At 33.6% G+C, this 17,194-nt stretch overlaps 1 protein-coding gene across 1 annotated transcript; it reads left to right on the top strand.

Moving 5' to 3' along the window:
* The first annotated feature begins 1,821 nt into the window (after positions 1 to 1,821).
* On the top strand, positions 1,822 to 16,052 carry LOC100366839 (asparaginyl-tRNA synthetase-like). The gene is made up of 11 exons (XM_006823978.3): positions 1,822 to 1,940; positions 2,680 to 2,800; positions 3,708 to 3,929; positions 4,631 to 4,740; positions 4,988 to 5,120; positions 7,211 to 7,312; positions 7,856 to 7,893; positions 8,709 to 8,772; positions 9,119 to 9,253; positions 12,934 to 13,058; positions 15,655 to 16,052. The coding sequence occupies exons 2-11, from the start codon at positions 2,756 to 2,758 to the stop codon at positions 15,797 to 15,799; spliced, it is 1,119 nt and encodes a 372-aa protein (XP_006824041.2). The 5' UTR covers positions 1,822 to 1,940; positions 2,680 to 2,755; the 3' UTR covers positions 15,800 to 16,052.
* The last annotated feature ends 1,142 nt before the right edge of the window (positions 16,053 to 17,194 follow it).

Raw genomic sequence — 17,194 nt, 5'->3', positions numbered from 1 at the left:
TATTTCTATATATATACACACTATATATTCTTATCAAATGCAAACACATCCAGTCAATCAATTGTGGTCTTGTGGTTCAGTTGTCTACACAGTGATCAGGAGGACCTGGGTTCAATTCCTATGCCTGCCAGTCATTTTTCGCAAACACTAATTTGCAATAAAGCTAAATATGAAAACAAATTCATTTGCATGACTACCCATATGGTTCAGTGGATATGTACAACATAGGCAATGTAAGAGATCGCTGGTTCGAATCCAGTACGATTTTTGAATGCTAGTGAAAACATTGATCCTATAAGTAGGACTTAAATCCTTTCATTTGTGTGAAGACACTTGTGGTACAGTGGACAAGACAGTGCGCTGGTAACTCAAAGATTGCAAGTTTGTATCATGGACAGGACACTCCTACAAGACAAGATATGAAAGAAAAAAAAACATAAACAGCAACTTCTGTATATCGAGAACTCAAGTCAGAAAAAGTAGAACACAAGAAACTACCTCACATGGAAGCCAGTCGAAGTCGTCAAAGTACGAACACAGTTGACAGCTGCAGGTCACGTGCAACAACAGCCACGAGGATCAATGCTGCTCTCCAAATGGGTCCCTTCTTTTGTATTGACCCCCTAAGGATTGCTAATTCCCCTTTCTAACTCTTCCCCCAAAAATAATATATCGCCTCTTTTAGAATGTATTGATCCACAAATTAATGAATATTCATGAGCACAGAAACTGCTATGTCATGAATAAATTAGCATAATTTAAAAAAAAATTGCATAAAGTGTAGGTACTCCTTCTGGAGTCCTGCCTTTTTTGTTCACATCAAGTAGACTTAAATGTTTTTTGATTTGTAGATGTGGGTCCATAGGTCTTCTTGTGTTAGTCTTTAGTTTTTATGATGGCATTTTAGTCATTTCTGATATGTTTTGTGTTATTAAATTTGTTATTTTCAGATATGAGGAAGAGCTATGGTGCCTCCCATAAACTTGTGTAACACAAATGTGCAACACCAAATTTTAAACTTTGAATACATTTTAAATATGCCTTCAATACTTGCACCACACGGGAGTTCTTTCTAAGCTTTCTTCGATTTTCACATATCATATTATTTTTTGAGTTTTGAGCACCCCTCCCAAAATCTAGTAGTTCATTCCTTATGAAGTTATACATTGTATGCAACCCTAAAAGGTTAAGAGCATTATATTATTTTCACAGGAAAGATTATTTTAACAGTAGCAATAAACTGTACAATCATTTATTTTCACTGACATTTAATTTCACTATTTTAATATTTTCAGCATATTCACTGTGTTTTAATTTCACAAATTTGTCGAGAAAACAATGATTTCTATCTTATTAGCAAAAATAGCGTAATTAAAATCCAGAGAATAATTAATACATTTACAGTATTTTACATCATTGGTTCTGAAGGTGTTATCTAAAAGAAAGCCAGAATAAAGCAGTGCATATGCATATGTTTGTAGGGAGTGCTCGCACAATGAATGATTACATATGATATTGGACAGTTTTTAAAGATCTGCTAAAAGCCACAGGCAAGGTATTAAATTCAAACAGTTTTCAAAATGTTGTGTCATGTTTGGTCAAAGTTAAGAGTTGTTTTGTGATAGTAAAAGCATTGCACCATGAGTCCCGGTCATACACAATGTTCATGTTTTGAACAGCATATGGTGCATAGCATGCATGTTGTAGGTAAAGACCAGGCAGAGGACAGACGAGCAATATTGGAATCTTAGTTTACACAAAATTCAAACCTAGTTTGTTCTACTGGATCAACAGTGCATTGTAGTTGTATCATGGTATGTTTGTCACTAGGGTTGGATACAGTCTTTGAGATCACATAAAGATATAACATTTATAGACATCAGAGATGGATCCTGTTTGCAAACTTTACAAGTTATACTTCCATCAAATGTCATTTCCAGGTAAAGTATGCAAACTTATCATAAATCATATCTTTTGATATTTACCTCATATATAACATGCATAAAAGTTAAAACGAACTGGAAGAGAAAATATAAATGGATAGTGTTCCTCAAACAAATCACGCTAATTGCTTCACAGCAAATTTTAAAAAACTAAAAAGAATGAATTAAAGATGCAAGTTCCACATGCAATTTGACATATTTCCTGATACCTACAGATGCTGAAACCTTGATCTCAGCTGAAATCTGATGCTTGGTAATGTTTGGAAAACAATTTCACAACCAGATAGCTTGCGAATACTGTAGTTGTTGCATTTAGTATTCGGTGCTTCATACTACATTGTACGTCAAATGCTACAAACAAAATATATCAGATACAACTTCAATAGCAAGAAAGTGAAAAGTATCAATGTCTGTAGCCTCAGACAGTGAAATGTCTGCACAAATTTAATCACTGTAATATGGCTCATCCTACAAATGAGTATCACAAGGTAATTCAGAAAATTGATGTCCTGTCAAGATACAATATACTCAGCCAATGAATTCGACCTCAACATCATCTGATGCAAATCACTATGCTACCAGTGACTACTTCTTCAGATTGCAGAGACCACGCTCGATTACAAATATCCAAACACATGTAATATTAATAACCTCTCTTTACGCCATTCAATGCAATGTGGTTGTACATGTATGTGTAACAATAATTAAAATAAAAATCTCTTTTCTGTTTATTCAGTGATTTGACATATGGAAGTTCAGTTGAAGTTAGAGGGCAGTTGTTACAAAGCTCTCATAAAGGTCAATCAGTTGAGATGCATGCTACTGATATAAATATGATTGGTACATGTGACAGTGAGGTAAAGGTTTATCATAATATCTTATTAATACATACATTGTATTAAAAATGTTCTCAAATTGGTAGAGTTTGCTAAAAAATGATTGTATTATGGATCACACACTCCTCTCTCCCGTTCTCCCATACCCTGTACATAATAGGATATTTTTGACTGAATAAAAATGCAAAAGAAACATAATTTTCTTCAACTACAATTTAGCCAATTAAAGCTAAAACCAGGCATTCATTTGAAATCTCAAACAGTACCCACATCTAAGATGTCGTATCAATGCATTTGGTTCGTTGCTGAGAGTGAGGAATGCCGCAACTATGCTGATACATTCATACTTTCAAGACAACAGTTTCATTCATATAAATACACCCATTATAACATATAATGATTGTTTATTCTCAGCACCTGGACAAAATAGCCCTTTGATCCCCCCAGCAAAATACCTTTTGTTTTTCTGATAAACAATTTGAGCACACCTCTTAGTACATCACTGTATAGAAATTTTGACTACATACTATGACGTCAAGGAGTATGGTCATTGAATTACTTTTCACATAAAAAAATGTGTAAGAGCCAAGAAAATTTGGGGGCCATTTAGCACTGGTTTACCATTAGTTTTGTCATATTTCAAAATTTTATTCAGATACCTGTGGTGAAAAAAATTATATAAGATGGTACACCTTATTGCCCTAAATATCTTTTTATATGAGATATTGCTTTAGCATTAATTCCCATAGAAATACATTGTAGCTCCAAAGAGGCCCATTTTTACATGTTTTTCTCCAACAAAATCTTTCATATTGGGTAAAATAGCCCAAAAGTTTATTATGTAACACTTTTCTTTTTTTTCAATACATGAACTTTGACATTACTATGAAGTACGTCGGAATATGTTGTATCATTATATCCTTTTCAGGTTTATCCAATTAAAGTTAAAACCAGGCATTCATTTGAATATCTCAGACAGTACCCACATCTAAGATGTCGTACCAATGCATTTGGTTCGTTGCTGAGAGTGAGGAATGCCGCAACTATGCTGATACATTCATACTTTCAAGACAACAGTTTCATTCATATAAATACACCCATTATAACATCCAATGATTGTGAAGGCGCTGGAGAACTTTTCAAAATAGAGGTAATGTCCAACATGTGTTGTTATTATATTTACAATATACTGTAGAGCCATAGAACTGCATATTGTTTGTAATTTCTGGATTTCCACCAAAAAAAAAGACAAAATTAAAAAACACACAAATATGTTCTGTTGCCAATCCATGTTAATTGTCGTTGAGAGCTGCACATACTCAGTCAGCGTAATACAGCTGGAATTCTTGTGATTAGTCATTCTTATTTTTGTTTTGATTAGTTTGATGTGAAATTTAGTAACTAAAACTTTAATTATCAGGTAACCAAACTTCGAAATATGAGATACAACGTTAAACAAAACAAAAATTCTATGATGCCCGTAACCCAAAGTTCGGTTAATTGTTAATTAAAGTTCAAGTTACTAAATGTGGACATTCAACAACAACAAATATAGGTTGCCCGTAACTCAAAGTTCTGTTAACTGTTAACTAAACATCGAGTTACAATTTAGGAGAGATTTTGCAAAAGTATGGTTTTTGAAATATGGGCGTAGTCATTTTTGTAACTGGATGTTTTCGTAACTAAATGTTTGTGGTTCGAACAATTCAGCATCTCATTTGATTTGCAAATGTAATTGTATTTATTGATGATACACCCTTCAACAAGATTAAAGTTTTGGATGAGGAAGACTGAAATGATTAATAAATGGAAAAAATGTTTTATAACAGATGAATATTTTCTTCTTCAAAGCCAGAGAAGCAAGTTGATGAAAGTTCAGAATCTGAAGAATGTAAGCATTTTTTTGATGTACCTGTGTATTTGACTGTATCTGGGCAGTTACAGCTAGAGGCTATGGCAAGGTAGGTCATGACAATGTAACAAGGCCAGCATCTCTACATGTGTATACTCTTTCCACACCAACTTAACTTTTGTTGGGATTGGGGGGGGGGGGCGTTGGTCATCAAAACTGACACACAAGAAACACAAGTCATTTGATTTGAAGGGAGGGGTAAAAGTATTGTATTGTGTGCGTCAAAATCAAAATTTGAAACATATCTTGAAATGTACGGTTGATTGATTGTTAACATTGTAACTATGTTTCTACAGTGGTTTATCTAAAGTGTATACATTTGGGCCAACATTTAGAGCTGAGAATTCACAAACACGTAAACATTTGGCAGAGTTTTATATGGTTGAAGCAGAAGTAGCGTTCACACAAAGCCTTGAAGATATAATGCAGGTAATGAATATTGTTATTTGAATAATACATCACCCCGGCAATGAAGCCTAGTTGTCTATAATTTGGTCTATTTCACTAACTCAACTGTGTTCTTTAACAGTTGCCATTGAGAACTTTTCAATTTTCTAAGAAAGTCAAATTAAAAAATAAATTTTGTAAATGTAAAACATTGTGGATAGATTTTATACATGGTGAAGTCACATACGCATGTAGTTGTGCACATGTGAGACTCAGAAATTCAGGTATCTCAACATTAGCTTAGGATATTTTTTTTTCCAAAATGATAGCTACATGTAGTGTCATTGGACATTTCTAAATGTTTTATTTTTGATGTAAATTTCAGGCAGGGATCTCGCCAGCCCAACGTGAGTGCCGGTCGATCATGAATATTAATGAGCTATATGAATATTAATTAGCAATGAATATTAATGAGTTTGGTTGCAGTGCAAATATTTTTGGAATTAGACATTATGTTTCACAATTTAGAAGAGTTTGAATTTAAAAATTAAATATATTCGAAATGCAAATGCTGCAGACTAAAAAACAGAAACAAATAAATTATTGTTGCAATATTAAAGTCTAATGTAAAAAGTTAAATAAAACGCATTTGAAACGTTTCAGCCAGGAATATGTTCACGGTATTATTTACTCCAAATACATTCTCCTTCAAAAAACGACCACGGAATTATTTGGAGTATTGTTGTAATTTATTATTTGTACCATCAAATTCAAAAACGTATATATTCACAGTAATGAACGAACGAACAAATGAAACTTCTGAACTTTCAAAGTTACGATGTGACATAACTTACTTCACGATGTTATACACCGATTATACCAATAATTCCTCTAACTCAGTCATGATGCCAAGCAAAGAATGTTACTTTGTTTTTTTGATATGAAATAAATGTAAAATTTGACTTAGTTTCATCGGGAGTGGATATTTTTGATCACTCGATTGCTTTGGTAAAAAACACAGCCCGCCATGATGTTTAGTTGACCAGCATGTATTCTTTGACCCGATGGGTCAATAATTCCATTAACCTATCAGAATGCTGCATGGTAATGCTGGTAGAATCCGAAGTTTTCCGAATGGTAGTGATCATAAAAATTACATTGCGGAAGTAAAACCATGCTGTAGCATGATGTGTTGACCTCGATTTCAGTTGAAAACTGCGTGATGGTTATCGAAAGAGGTGATTAGCAATTTTTAAAAGGTAAAATAGCTCTAAAATAAAAGTTTTTACATGAATCGCGATGATAACAGTTCAAATGTATTTTACCAAATCACGGAATAAACACGTTGATTTTTTTCTTGAGTAGCGTAAACTGATCGTGAACTCCGCTTTGACCATGTTACACCGAGGTGAAATTGATTATGAAAGAATTTTAGCTTTCAATCTAAAGACTGTGTCTATCACAGAAAGTATTTACTTACAAACAAAGAGGTGCTAATTTCACAAAATTGACTAGCCGCTACGTATCGTGCGACTAGGTCTATTGTTTACAAATTATAATCCACGACTGGCAGGATGCGTGTCGGTCGGTACATAATTATAATAACAATCGGAAACATTTCAGTGGTGGTCGCTAATTTTGAGTACCGGTCGGGGCCGACCAGTGTGGCGAGATCCCTTAGTAGGCTACTACACTCTTTCTCTGAAATTATTGAGCAAAATTTAAGACTTTTTGAAGAAGAAAAATAGCAAATGGCTAATATCCAGAAAGCATCTGAATCACTTAGAGGCTTAGAGGAACACTGCTCACCTTGATTGACCATTAAGACAGAAGAAATACCCTAGCTGCTAGACATGTTATCCTTATCTGGGTGATTTACCCATGATTCATTTACAAAAACTCAATACCCATCACAGGGAAGCAACTCTTCTGATGGAAAAGGGAAAGTGTGAATTTCTGAATACCGAGCTGTCAATTTTTTGTTGTACACAGTATAGTCCCTGAATCAGTAACAGATTGTAACTACCCTTGATGACGCACTTTGACAAAAAAAACTTTTTATGGACTAAAGCAGCAGATAGCAAAAATATAAAAGTATAAAAAAAGCGATAAGGAAATTGTCTTTTTTATAGATAATGGAAGGTTGTGTGAAATGTGTCACAAATAGAATTATTGAACAGTGCCCTCATGAGGTGGAGCTGTTTCATAAACACGTAGCAGCATCAAACCACAAGGTATGTATCATTATTATTATAATACTAGTTATTTTAGAAAACAGTATTTCTATTGATGCTAGGAATTCTATAAAATTTGTCACTATATTTTGTTGGAAACTCATTGTACAGTAATAGTTAAATGCCAATTTAGACATAAGATACCGTAAAATCTACTACGTGATTTTTCCTAAGTTATAAAATGTGGCATTGTAATGAAAAATTTGTATGGGCAATTGAATAGAATAGAATAGGATAGAATAAAATAGAATAGTATAGTATAGAACAAAATAGAATATGTAATATTGTACAGTTAACACCTGTTCTTTCATTCAAATCTGTTTACCATATTTCCTCTATTTGTAACACAAGCACTTACAAAAATTACAGAGGTGTTTCTCTGATCAAAAGAATATTTAAATGATTTAGTATATAACCAATGCAATTTTTGGTGTTTATGTGCTTCAAATAGAGAAAATATGGTAATTTTTATTGCATATATTTGCCATTGTTTTGTTAACGAATACGTGGTCATTTCTAAATTTCAAATATTCTTTTTTCCAGGATTTATTGAAGAAAATTCTTGATAAAACATACAAAAGGTAAGATATTATATAACAAACAGTATAAGAGACCAACCAGCATATAATAATTTAGTTACAATTCTAATGAAGATAAATCCCCATTATCTGACATTGCCAAAACATGCAAAAATAAGCTTCTACATCCAGATTCTATGGTGTGATTAATGAATCCATAGTGAGACAATTTTTGAAGTATTCACATTATTAGGAAATTGTTTAAGAAACAGCATATTGAGCACAATTCAGTATGCGAGTAACCAAGACATATATTATCCCTCTACTGGTAACTTGTGATGTTCAGTGAAAATTTGAATTTAATGTGAGAATATTTATAAAATCACCTGCTTAGCTCATTCACTAGAGTGAGCATGCATTCAGACAACTTGTCAATCTAGAAATTATTAGTTCAATTCCACGATGTTGCTGCTTAAAAATGTACCATTATTAAACAACCTTTTTCTGAAAAACAGTTGTTTTCTAGTAAACAAACATTTTTGAATACAAAGGAACTAGTCAATAGGGTCTTTCCTATTAAATGATGAACATATGATGCAAACTATTCCTTTATTAAAGTTTATCTGACTGTGACTGAACAGAACTGTTAGCGGTAGTGTATATTACACATACTATGGCAAACATTCTCTACCAATATATCTTTATTTTGGCTTCAGTAGAAGTGCTATTCTACCACTATTATTACATAATCCATGAAATATGGTGTCTAAACATGGAAAACTTAGATATATCAAAATGTTGGTTGACATTCATGGTGAACATTCGTGATGCGCATTCATTTGTCAGTGAGTTACAGGACCACTTTATTTTTCTCACAGGATTACATACTCAGATGCAATAAATATCCTTCAAAAAAAGAAAGGTTTTGAGTTTCCAACTCAGGTAAATTAAAACTTTTATAATAATTGATATTCTATTTGATCCTTCACAAATCAGTCGGTTTTTTTTACTTGTCACATGAAAGCTGCCATCAGTTTATGTTTTCTGCATATTGGTCTGTGTGAATAGGTGAGTGTTTCTAGAGTGGGCTAATGGTGACTTTTTTTCAACATTGTTTACTTCTTGAATTTTGAAATTTTGGTAGAAAGTGTTGTTTTTTATTTCTACTTGAAAACCGCACGTCTGGTTGGGGCCAATAACGCTCAACACAAACTATAGTTACTAATTTAATTAAAAAAGAAACAAACAACTTTTTATTTTAAATTCTAAAAATTCTTCTTTGTTGTAGTGGGGTTGTGATCTTCAAAGTGAACATGAAAAATACCTCGTCAAGTATTTCAACAATGTGCCAGTATTTGTTACAGATTACCCAGCATGCCTCAAACCATTCTATGCAAGAGACAATCAAGATAGCCCAAACACAGTAAGTAACCATCATGACCAATGAATTCCCCTGATGTTTATTAGTCCCTGTTCGGACGAAGTCCGAAAACGGGGACTTATAATTCGGTCTCCGTGCGTCCGTCCGGAGTCATATTTCAGAATCCTTTAGACCGATTCTCTTCATTCTTTGCATGTGCCTAGTACTTTATGTGGGACATATGCACATTCAGTGGTTTAGCAATTCGATTCAAAATAGCCGACTGGCAGCCATCTTGTTTTTTGACTCCTGTGTGCGAAGCACAAAAAGAGAGTCTTTGCAGTTAGTGTGTCTGTGTGTGTGACTGTTTCACTGATATCTCATGAACCATACATTGATTTTTGATGAAACTTGGTGCTTAGATGCGCTGGGCCAATGCACAGATTTGATCAGGTTTTGGTAAAAATCCATGCATATTGATTACCTAATTTGCATGATAATTAGCTGATTTTTAGCTGTTCCATGATTGTTCCACTGATATCTAAAGAACCACTCATTGGATTTTGATGAAACTTGGCACATAGATGCTCTGAACTAATGCGCAGATTTGATTTTTGGCTTTTCCACTGATATCTCAAGTAGTAATCACTACATTTCAATAAAACTTGGTACATAGATGTCATAGGACATTGCACAGACCTGATAGTTTTTAGGGTAATATCAGTACATATTAATTACCTAATTTGCATAATTAATTAATTTTCAGCTTTTGATATTTCAATTAGTAATCATCACATTTCAATGAAGCTTGGTATATAGATGTCAAATGACACTGCACAGACCTGATAGTTTTTAGGGTAATATCAGTACATATTAATTACCTAATTTGCATAATTAATTAATTTTCAACTTTTGATATTTCAAGTAGTAATCATCACATTTCAATGAAACTTGGTACATAATTACTTAAAGACTGTGCAGAGACGTGATTAGTTTTGGGGTAACTATTTGTGCATATTAATCACCTTATTAGCATAATTAGTTAATTTTCAGCTTTTAGCCTGATAACTCAAGTACTGATCATCATATTTCAATGAGACTTGCTACATAGATCCTCTAGGGCTATGCAGAGACCTGATTAGTTTTAGGGTAAATAATTGTGGATATTAATTACCTAATTCGCATAATTAGTTAATTTTGTCCATGAATGTTCCACTGATATATAAGAACTTTTATAGAGTATTCATCATCACATTTCAATGAACCTAGGACTATGCAGAGACCCAATTAGTTTTTGGTAAATATTTATGCTTATTAATCACCTAATTAAAATAAATAATTAACACTGATATCTCAATTACTGATCATCACATTTGAATAAAATGGGGTACATAAATGCTCTAGAACAATAGATTAATTTTGGGTTAAAATTTGTTCATATTAATTCTCTAATAATAATTCATAGTTTTTTTGTTCTAATCACATTTCAATAAAACTTGGTACATAGATATTACATTACGCAGGCCTTATTAGTTTTACACTCAAATCTGTTCATATTAGTTACCTGATTTACATAATTAGTTTTCAGCTTTTCCATCAATATCTCAGGTACAAGTAATTTTGAATTAATTTTTAATGTGTCTTCAATACTCTCAGCACACAGGAGTTCTTTCTAAGCTTTCTTTGATTGAAAATGTTATATTTTGGACATGCTTTGTCAGTTTTCATTCAAATTTGGTACATAGATTATACATGTTAGGATACATGTCCATGACAATTTCTTTTGTAATTGGATCAAAGATTGCTGACTATCAGGCATCTTGTTTTTTTTTTTAAATGTGGTATCTTGGACATGCTTTGTCAGTTTTCATTCAAATTTGGCATATACTTTATACATGTTATGATACATGTCCATGACAATTTGTTTCAAAATTGGATCAAGGATGGCCGATTGACAGCCATCTGACTTTTTGGCCTTACTACTATATTTCCAAGATTTATGTACCATTTTCATTTGTATTTGGCACATACATCATACATGTCACTTTGTTTTATAATCAGATCAAAGATGGCTGAATAACGGCTGTTTTTATTTTTGGCCATATTACTATATCTCTGTCACCCATGTATCATTTTCATTGATATTTAGCATGTCATAAATGGATAAATGTACATTTAAATTTGCAATTTGATCAAATATGGCCGACTGGCAGCCATCGTGTTTGTTTAAAATGCGATAACTTGGACATGCTTTCACCTTTGATCTATGTTTTTCTTTGCTATGTCTTAAACCAGAGGGGTTGTCATGCAACACATGTTTGAATTTGATGTAAATAAACAATCTGTTGTATACGCCAATTGGGACTCAAGTTTCAAGACGACAACCCTTCCACTTTAATATGACGAGCACAAAGAGAACTTTCAAAAATTTAATGGGGACTGTGTCATTTTCAATGACTTGTTTTCATTTTGTTTTGTGTTTTATCAATCTAAATAATGGTATATATATACATATGCATATCAATTTGTTCTTTTTGTTTTGATGACATTTGACAATCTGGCAATTATTTCTGTTCCATTTCAACATGTTGTCAACTAGACATTTCTGAACCATGTAATCTTTTTTCGTGATATGATTCACAATGGCCGACTGATTGCCATTTTGTTTTTCAAGTTTTCATTCTAATTTCTGTCTGAATGGTGCAGGTTATTATTCAACCTATAATAATGTCTAATTGTAGTTTCCAATGGGGAATTAATTTTTACTGTAGTGTAAGTGATCAGAAAATATATCATCAGTGCAAATACAAAAATTATTAAAAACCATTTTAAACTTTCAATACACCTCTACCTCCATTTTCTACAGTTTTCAATACATTCACATACAGTAATTTAGCATGTTATAATAGTTTAGCAATTACATCACAGGGACTGTGTTATTGACAATGACTTGTTCTATCATGGACCTGTTTTCTAAGGTCTATTGTTCTATAATCACATAAACAAAATATTTTCCAAATATTGTATGAGTTGTCTACCACCTTTGTCTGCTTGTATTAATGATTCTTAAAAATACCATTCTGAATATTAAGCAATTTAGATGACATTACAGCACTAACACTACGTGTACTTCCAGCCTAAACATTAACTGTTTCAACAACCTTGATGAGTTCAAAATTTAAAAGTGAACCAGCATACAGAATGCAAGTCCAATCCACTCAGTTCACATGTTAGATTCAAATGTATTAACACAAAGCTTTTGTATGAGCAGGGAATTTCTTGAATTTCACAAGTGCTTCAGATCTGTGATTTAAGAACCCCAGTGACATTTTCGTTGCTACCTTTTTTTGACTTGTGAAATGTTGTCTTGTAAATTGAATGACAGTGTATACAGTTTACCTGCGGGCAGATTACATCATCGGCATAGTCTTTTCCACAAAACAAAACAAAACGAAACCCCAACCCTAACCCTAACCCGCATTTTTTTTCATTGGCGTAATAATATCTGAGAAACACAAAATGAATAGTGCCATCAGTGTTCAACAATTCCAAATGGCTGTCACGTCATGTCAGCACAAATGAATCAAGCTGCAAAGTAGGCGGAAACGAGGTGGAAACTAAATATTCTCGACAAATTTATTTCTATGACGTAGCGATGTTTGTCATTCAAAATTTAAGGTTAGGATTTTGTTTTGTTCCGTTTTGTGGAAAAGACTAAGCCTACATCATCTTATTAATTTCAGGTAGCAGCTGTTGATTTACTAATGCCTGTGATTGGTGAGTTGTTTGGTGGAAGTCTTAGAGAAGAAAGACTAGATGTTTTACAGAATAATTTAACAACACAAGGACAGGCTTCAGAATATGAATGGTAAGTTATTCTAAATAAATATTTGATGCTAAGGCAGAAAGACTAAATGTTTTACAGAATAATTTAACAAGACTAGGACAGGCTTCAGAGTATGAATGGTATTTTATTGTGAATCAATATTGGGCACTGTATCTTTTCTATATGAAGATCACATAATAATTTACTCAACAGTTATCATTGTTATCATCAGTTTGAATGGAAATTTGCTTTTTATAAGATAAATAATTTTGGAGTATCCCAGTAGTTTTTAATCCCCGTTCGGACGAAGTCCGAAAACGGGGACTTATTATTCGGTCTCCGTCCGTCCGTGCGTCTGTGCGTTCGTGTGTCCGTCCGGAGTCATACATGTATCTCAGAATCCCTTGGACCGATTCCGTTCATTCTTTGCATGTGCCTAGTACTTTATGTGGAACATATGCACATGCAGTGGTTTAGCGATTCGATTCAAAATGGCCGACTGGCAGCCATCTTGTTTTTTGAAAATGTTGTATTTTGGACATGCTTTGTCAGTTTCCATTCAAACTTGGTACATAGATTATACATGTTAGGATACATGTCCATGACGATTTATTTCGCAATTGGATCAAAGATGGTAGACTGGCAGGCATCTTGTTTGTTTGTTTTTATGCAGTAACTTGAACGTGCTCTGTCAGTTTTCATTCAAATTTGGCACATACATGTACTTTATCCATGTTAGGATGCATGTCCATGACAATTTGTTTCAAAATCTGGTCAAGGAGGGTCGATTGGCAGCCATCTGACTTTTTGGCCTTACTACTATATTTCCACAATTTATGTACCATTTTCATTGGTATTGGCATTGGCACATACATCATACATATCGGTGTGTTTCATAATCAGATCAAAGATGGGCGAATAACGGCTGTTTTTATTTTTGGCCAAATTACTACTACACGGAACATGTGTTTTGATGTAAATAAACAATCTGTTGTATATGCCACTTGGAACTCAAGTTTCAAGGACAAGCTTGCGACAATCCTCCGCTTTAATATAACGAGCACAAAGAGAACTTTCAAAAATTTAACAGGGACCGTGTCATTTTCAATGACTTGTTAAAATACATTAAATCAAATTTGGTGAAATGATTCAGATTACTATATAGAACCCAACAAAGTATTGAACAGCGATACACACATTTATCCCTTCACCTGATTCCTATAGAGCTCCTGCAAAGCTGGGTATTTTCGGGGGTCGGACAACCGGGCATTTTCACCGGATGGCAACCATCTTGGTGAAAAACAAAAAAACTCTAAGAAAACGGTACTTTGGGACGGTTGTTGAGACTCCCCTGAACAGTGGTGTAACAAGATTAACCCTGCGTGTGTAATGCATATAAATTTGATTGTTCAGGATTACTTCAAATTTGAGTTCCTGTTGTTTTCTTGAATTTTCATCGGCTCTTTGCTCGGCATTTCGCATTCCTCAGCAGCGCACAGAGCCCATAGAAATACGTGGTTCAGTGGTGCGCGTCTTAGCAACGTAGAACGGCTTGTGACGTAGCTCTGCCCCCAAGGATTAGAAATTCTACTCTTTTAATCCTGTAGAACTCCCTCAATGCTAGGTATTAGAAATTCTATTCTTTTAATCCTGTAGAACTCCCTCAATGCTAGGTATTAGAAATTCTTTTTTTATATCTCCTGTCACTCATTCCTGTAGAGCTCCCTCAATGCTAGGTATTAGAAATTCTTTTTTTATATCTCCTGTCACTCATTCCTGTAGAGCTCCCTCAATGCTGAGTATTACAAATTTTTTTTCTTTTTATTGCCTCAACATTAAATGTTATAAATGTTTTTGCTAGTCTCTTGTCAGATGCAGTTCTGAAAAGAAACTTATGTTTTGACCTCTATACAAGCATCTGTGTGTCTGGTTTGATTCACTTCATGTTTGTGCTAAATGTTCATCAAAATCCAGCATTTCTACCATTCCAAAGCCAGATCTCGATACATTATGGGACCTTGATGCACTTTATTTTGTTTCTCAGTTCAGATTCAAAATGGCTGACTGGTGGTCATTTTGTTTTAACAAATGCAGTATTGGAGCTGTATCTCCAACATGTCCTCACAAATCAAACTTTATATATACATTGCACATGTACAAGAATTGCTGGTTTTTTAATGTTAAAAATTCATTAAAATCGAGCATTTCTGCAATTCTGGGTCTTGATTTTGGTCATGCCTGGACAGATTTTGTTCAAACTTAGTATCTACATTGATCCTCATGGGATCTTAAAGCACGTCACATTGTTTGTTATATCTGACTCAAAATGACCAATTTGTTTTAGTGAATGCTGTTTTCAAACTTAAAACTCGTGCAATAATTTGTTTTTCATTATCCCCTTCTGTTACTCTTCCCTGCTCCCTCAACAATCAACACTAATTTAATTAATATGTACTATGGTTTCATCAGTAAAATGTCAACACTGTTTTTTACTGTTGCCTAGTACAAAATAAAAAATATGTTTCCCTTTTCATCATTTCCCTCTACCATGTAGTTTATTTTTTATCCTGATTTGTTATTTTCTAATCTCTACCCTGTATTTAGTAGTAATCACAATCATTATGTTTTTACTCTGTAGGTATCTTGATTTACGGAAACATGGATCAGTACCACATGGTGGATTTGGTATGGGATTTGAAAGATTCTTGCAATGCATTCTGGGTATAGATAACATCAAGGACACTATCCCATTTCCAAGATTTCCACATTCTTGTTTACTTTAACCTTACATTATTAGGGACACAAGAAATTAATAAGAAATTCATTGTAAATCATGTTTAAATTTTGATGTTGATCATGAGACTTTGAGTGAATATTGGTTTCTACAAAAAGATGGAATGTTGCTTATTTGGTTTCACCTCAATTGCACATGCGCAACTGTTTGCAATACAGTACGGTTGAATGCCTCATTGATGAAATATTTTAAAATATATTCTATATTGAATAAATATTAAAATACTCAGAATTTCCAAAAAATCGTGGACTAACGCTGTTATGCTGTATTCACTCATACTACCTACCTGCCTTGGTAATTCTAATCGACAATAGAAGAATTCTTTTGTGATTTTTCGGGGTCGGATGGTAGCCGTAGTGCCCAACTGAGAGGGAAATGGCTTGTTGGTACCTCCACTAAAATTCATGAGTTTTCTTTTTACCTGAGTCAGATACACATCAAACTGAAAGACAGAATTCTTCTGATTTTTGGCTCAATGAACCATACATGTAGGTCCGCTGAGCCTATGGGATGGGTTTCTGTTTCGTGTCTGTCATCCGTCTATCCGTCTGTCTGTGCACGACTTCTCAAAAACCCCCGAACCGCTTGACTCGATTTTTGGTGTGTGGATGCCTCGATGAGTGTACATTGTAATTTGTTATTTTTGGTAAAAAATGCTATTTTCGACTTCAAAACCAGTAGTCCAAATTCTTTGATACTTGGTATACATGTAGCTTGAATGACACTTCACCCCGTCACTAAAAGTGGCCAAATTTATCAAAAATTTCAGAAATTCATGATTTTTTTTATTACCTTCTCCTTAATGCACTACAGTTGTCGGAAAATGGACAAAACTTGGAAGGATTATACAATGATGCCATATTGAAATTATATGCTCACAGGGAGATATGTAATGTTTCCCATTTGTTCTGTCAACTGTTTCTCATTCTCACATAGCACATGGGAGTTCTAAGTTTTCTTTGATTGGTCTATTGTGATTGTAATGAAAACATAACCACTCAACATATTTAAATGTGTATAGACATGATTGATTTTGGTGGAAAATTATGCAAATTGTCTAATTTACATACCAATATTTAGGTATTTTTGGTGATATCTTGAGAACCATTTAATATGTTTTAATAAAACTTGGTGCATAGATGTGTTGGGGCAGTTTCAGATATATTTAGTTTTTGGTGGAAATTATCTAATTTGCATATCAGCTAGTGAAATTCAAGCTATTTGGGTGCTATTTCAGGAACCATTCAACATATTTCAACAAAACTTGGTATATACATGTATTACGAATTCAGATAATTGCAAATATCATGTTATGTTATTCTCTCAACACGCTGGAGTTCTTTTTAAGCTCTCTTTGATTCTAATTTTATTGAATATTTCTGTT

Source organism: Saccoglossus kowalevskii, chromosome 4 (genome assembly GCF_978046115.1).
Source record: "Saccoglossus kowalevskii chromosome 4, keSacKowa6.1, whole genome shotgun sequence".
Classification (NCBI taxonomy): Eukaryota; Metazoa; Hemichordata; class Enteropneusta; family Harrimaniidae; genus Saccoglossus; species Saccoglossus kowalevskii.
This window is presented reverse-complemented; position numbering and strand designations above follow the sequence as displayed.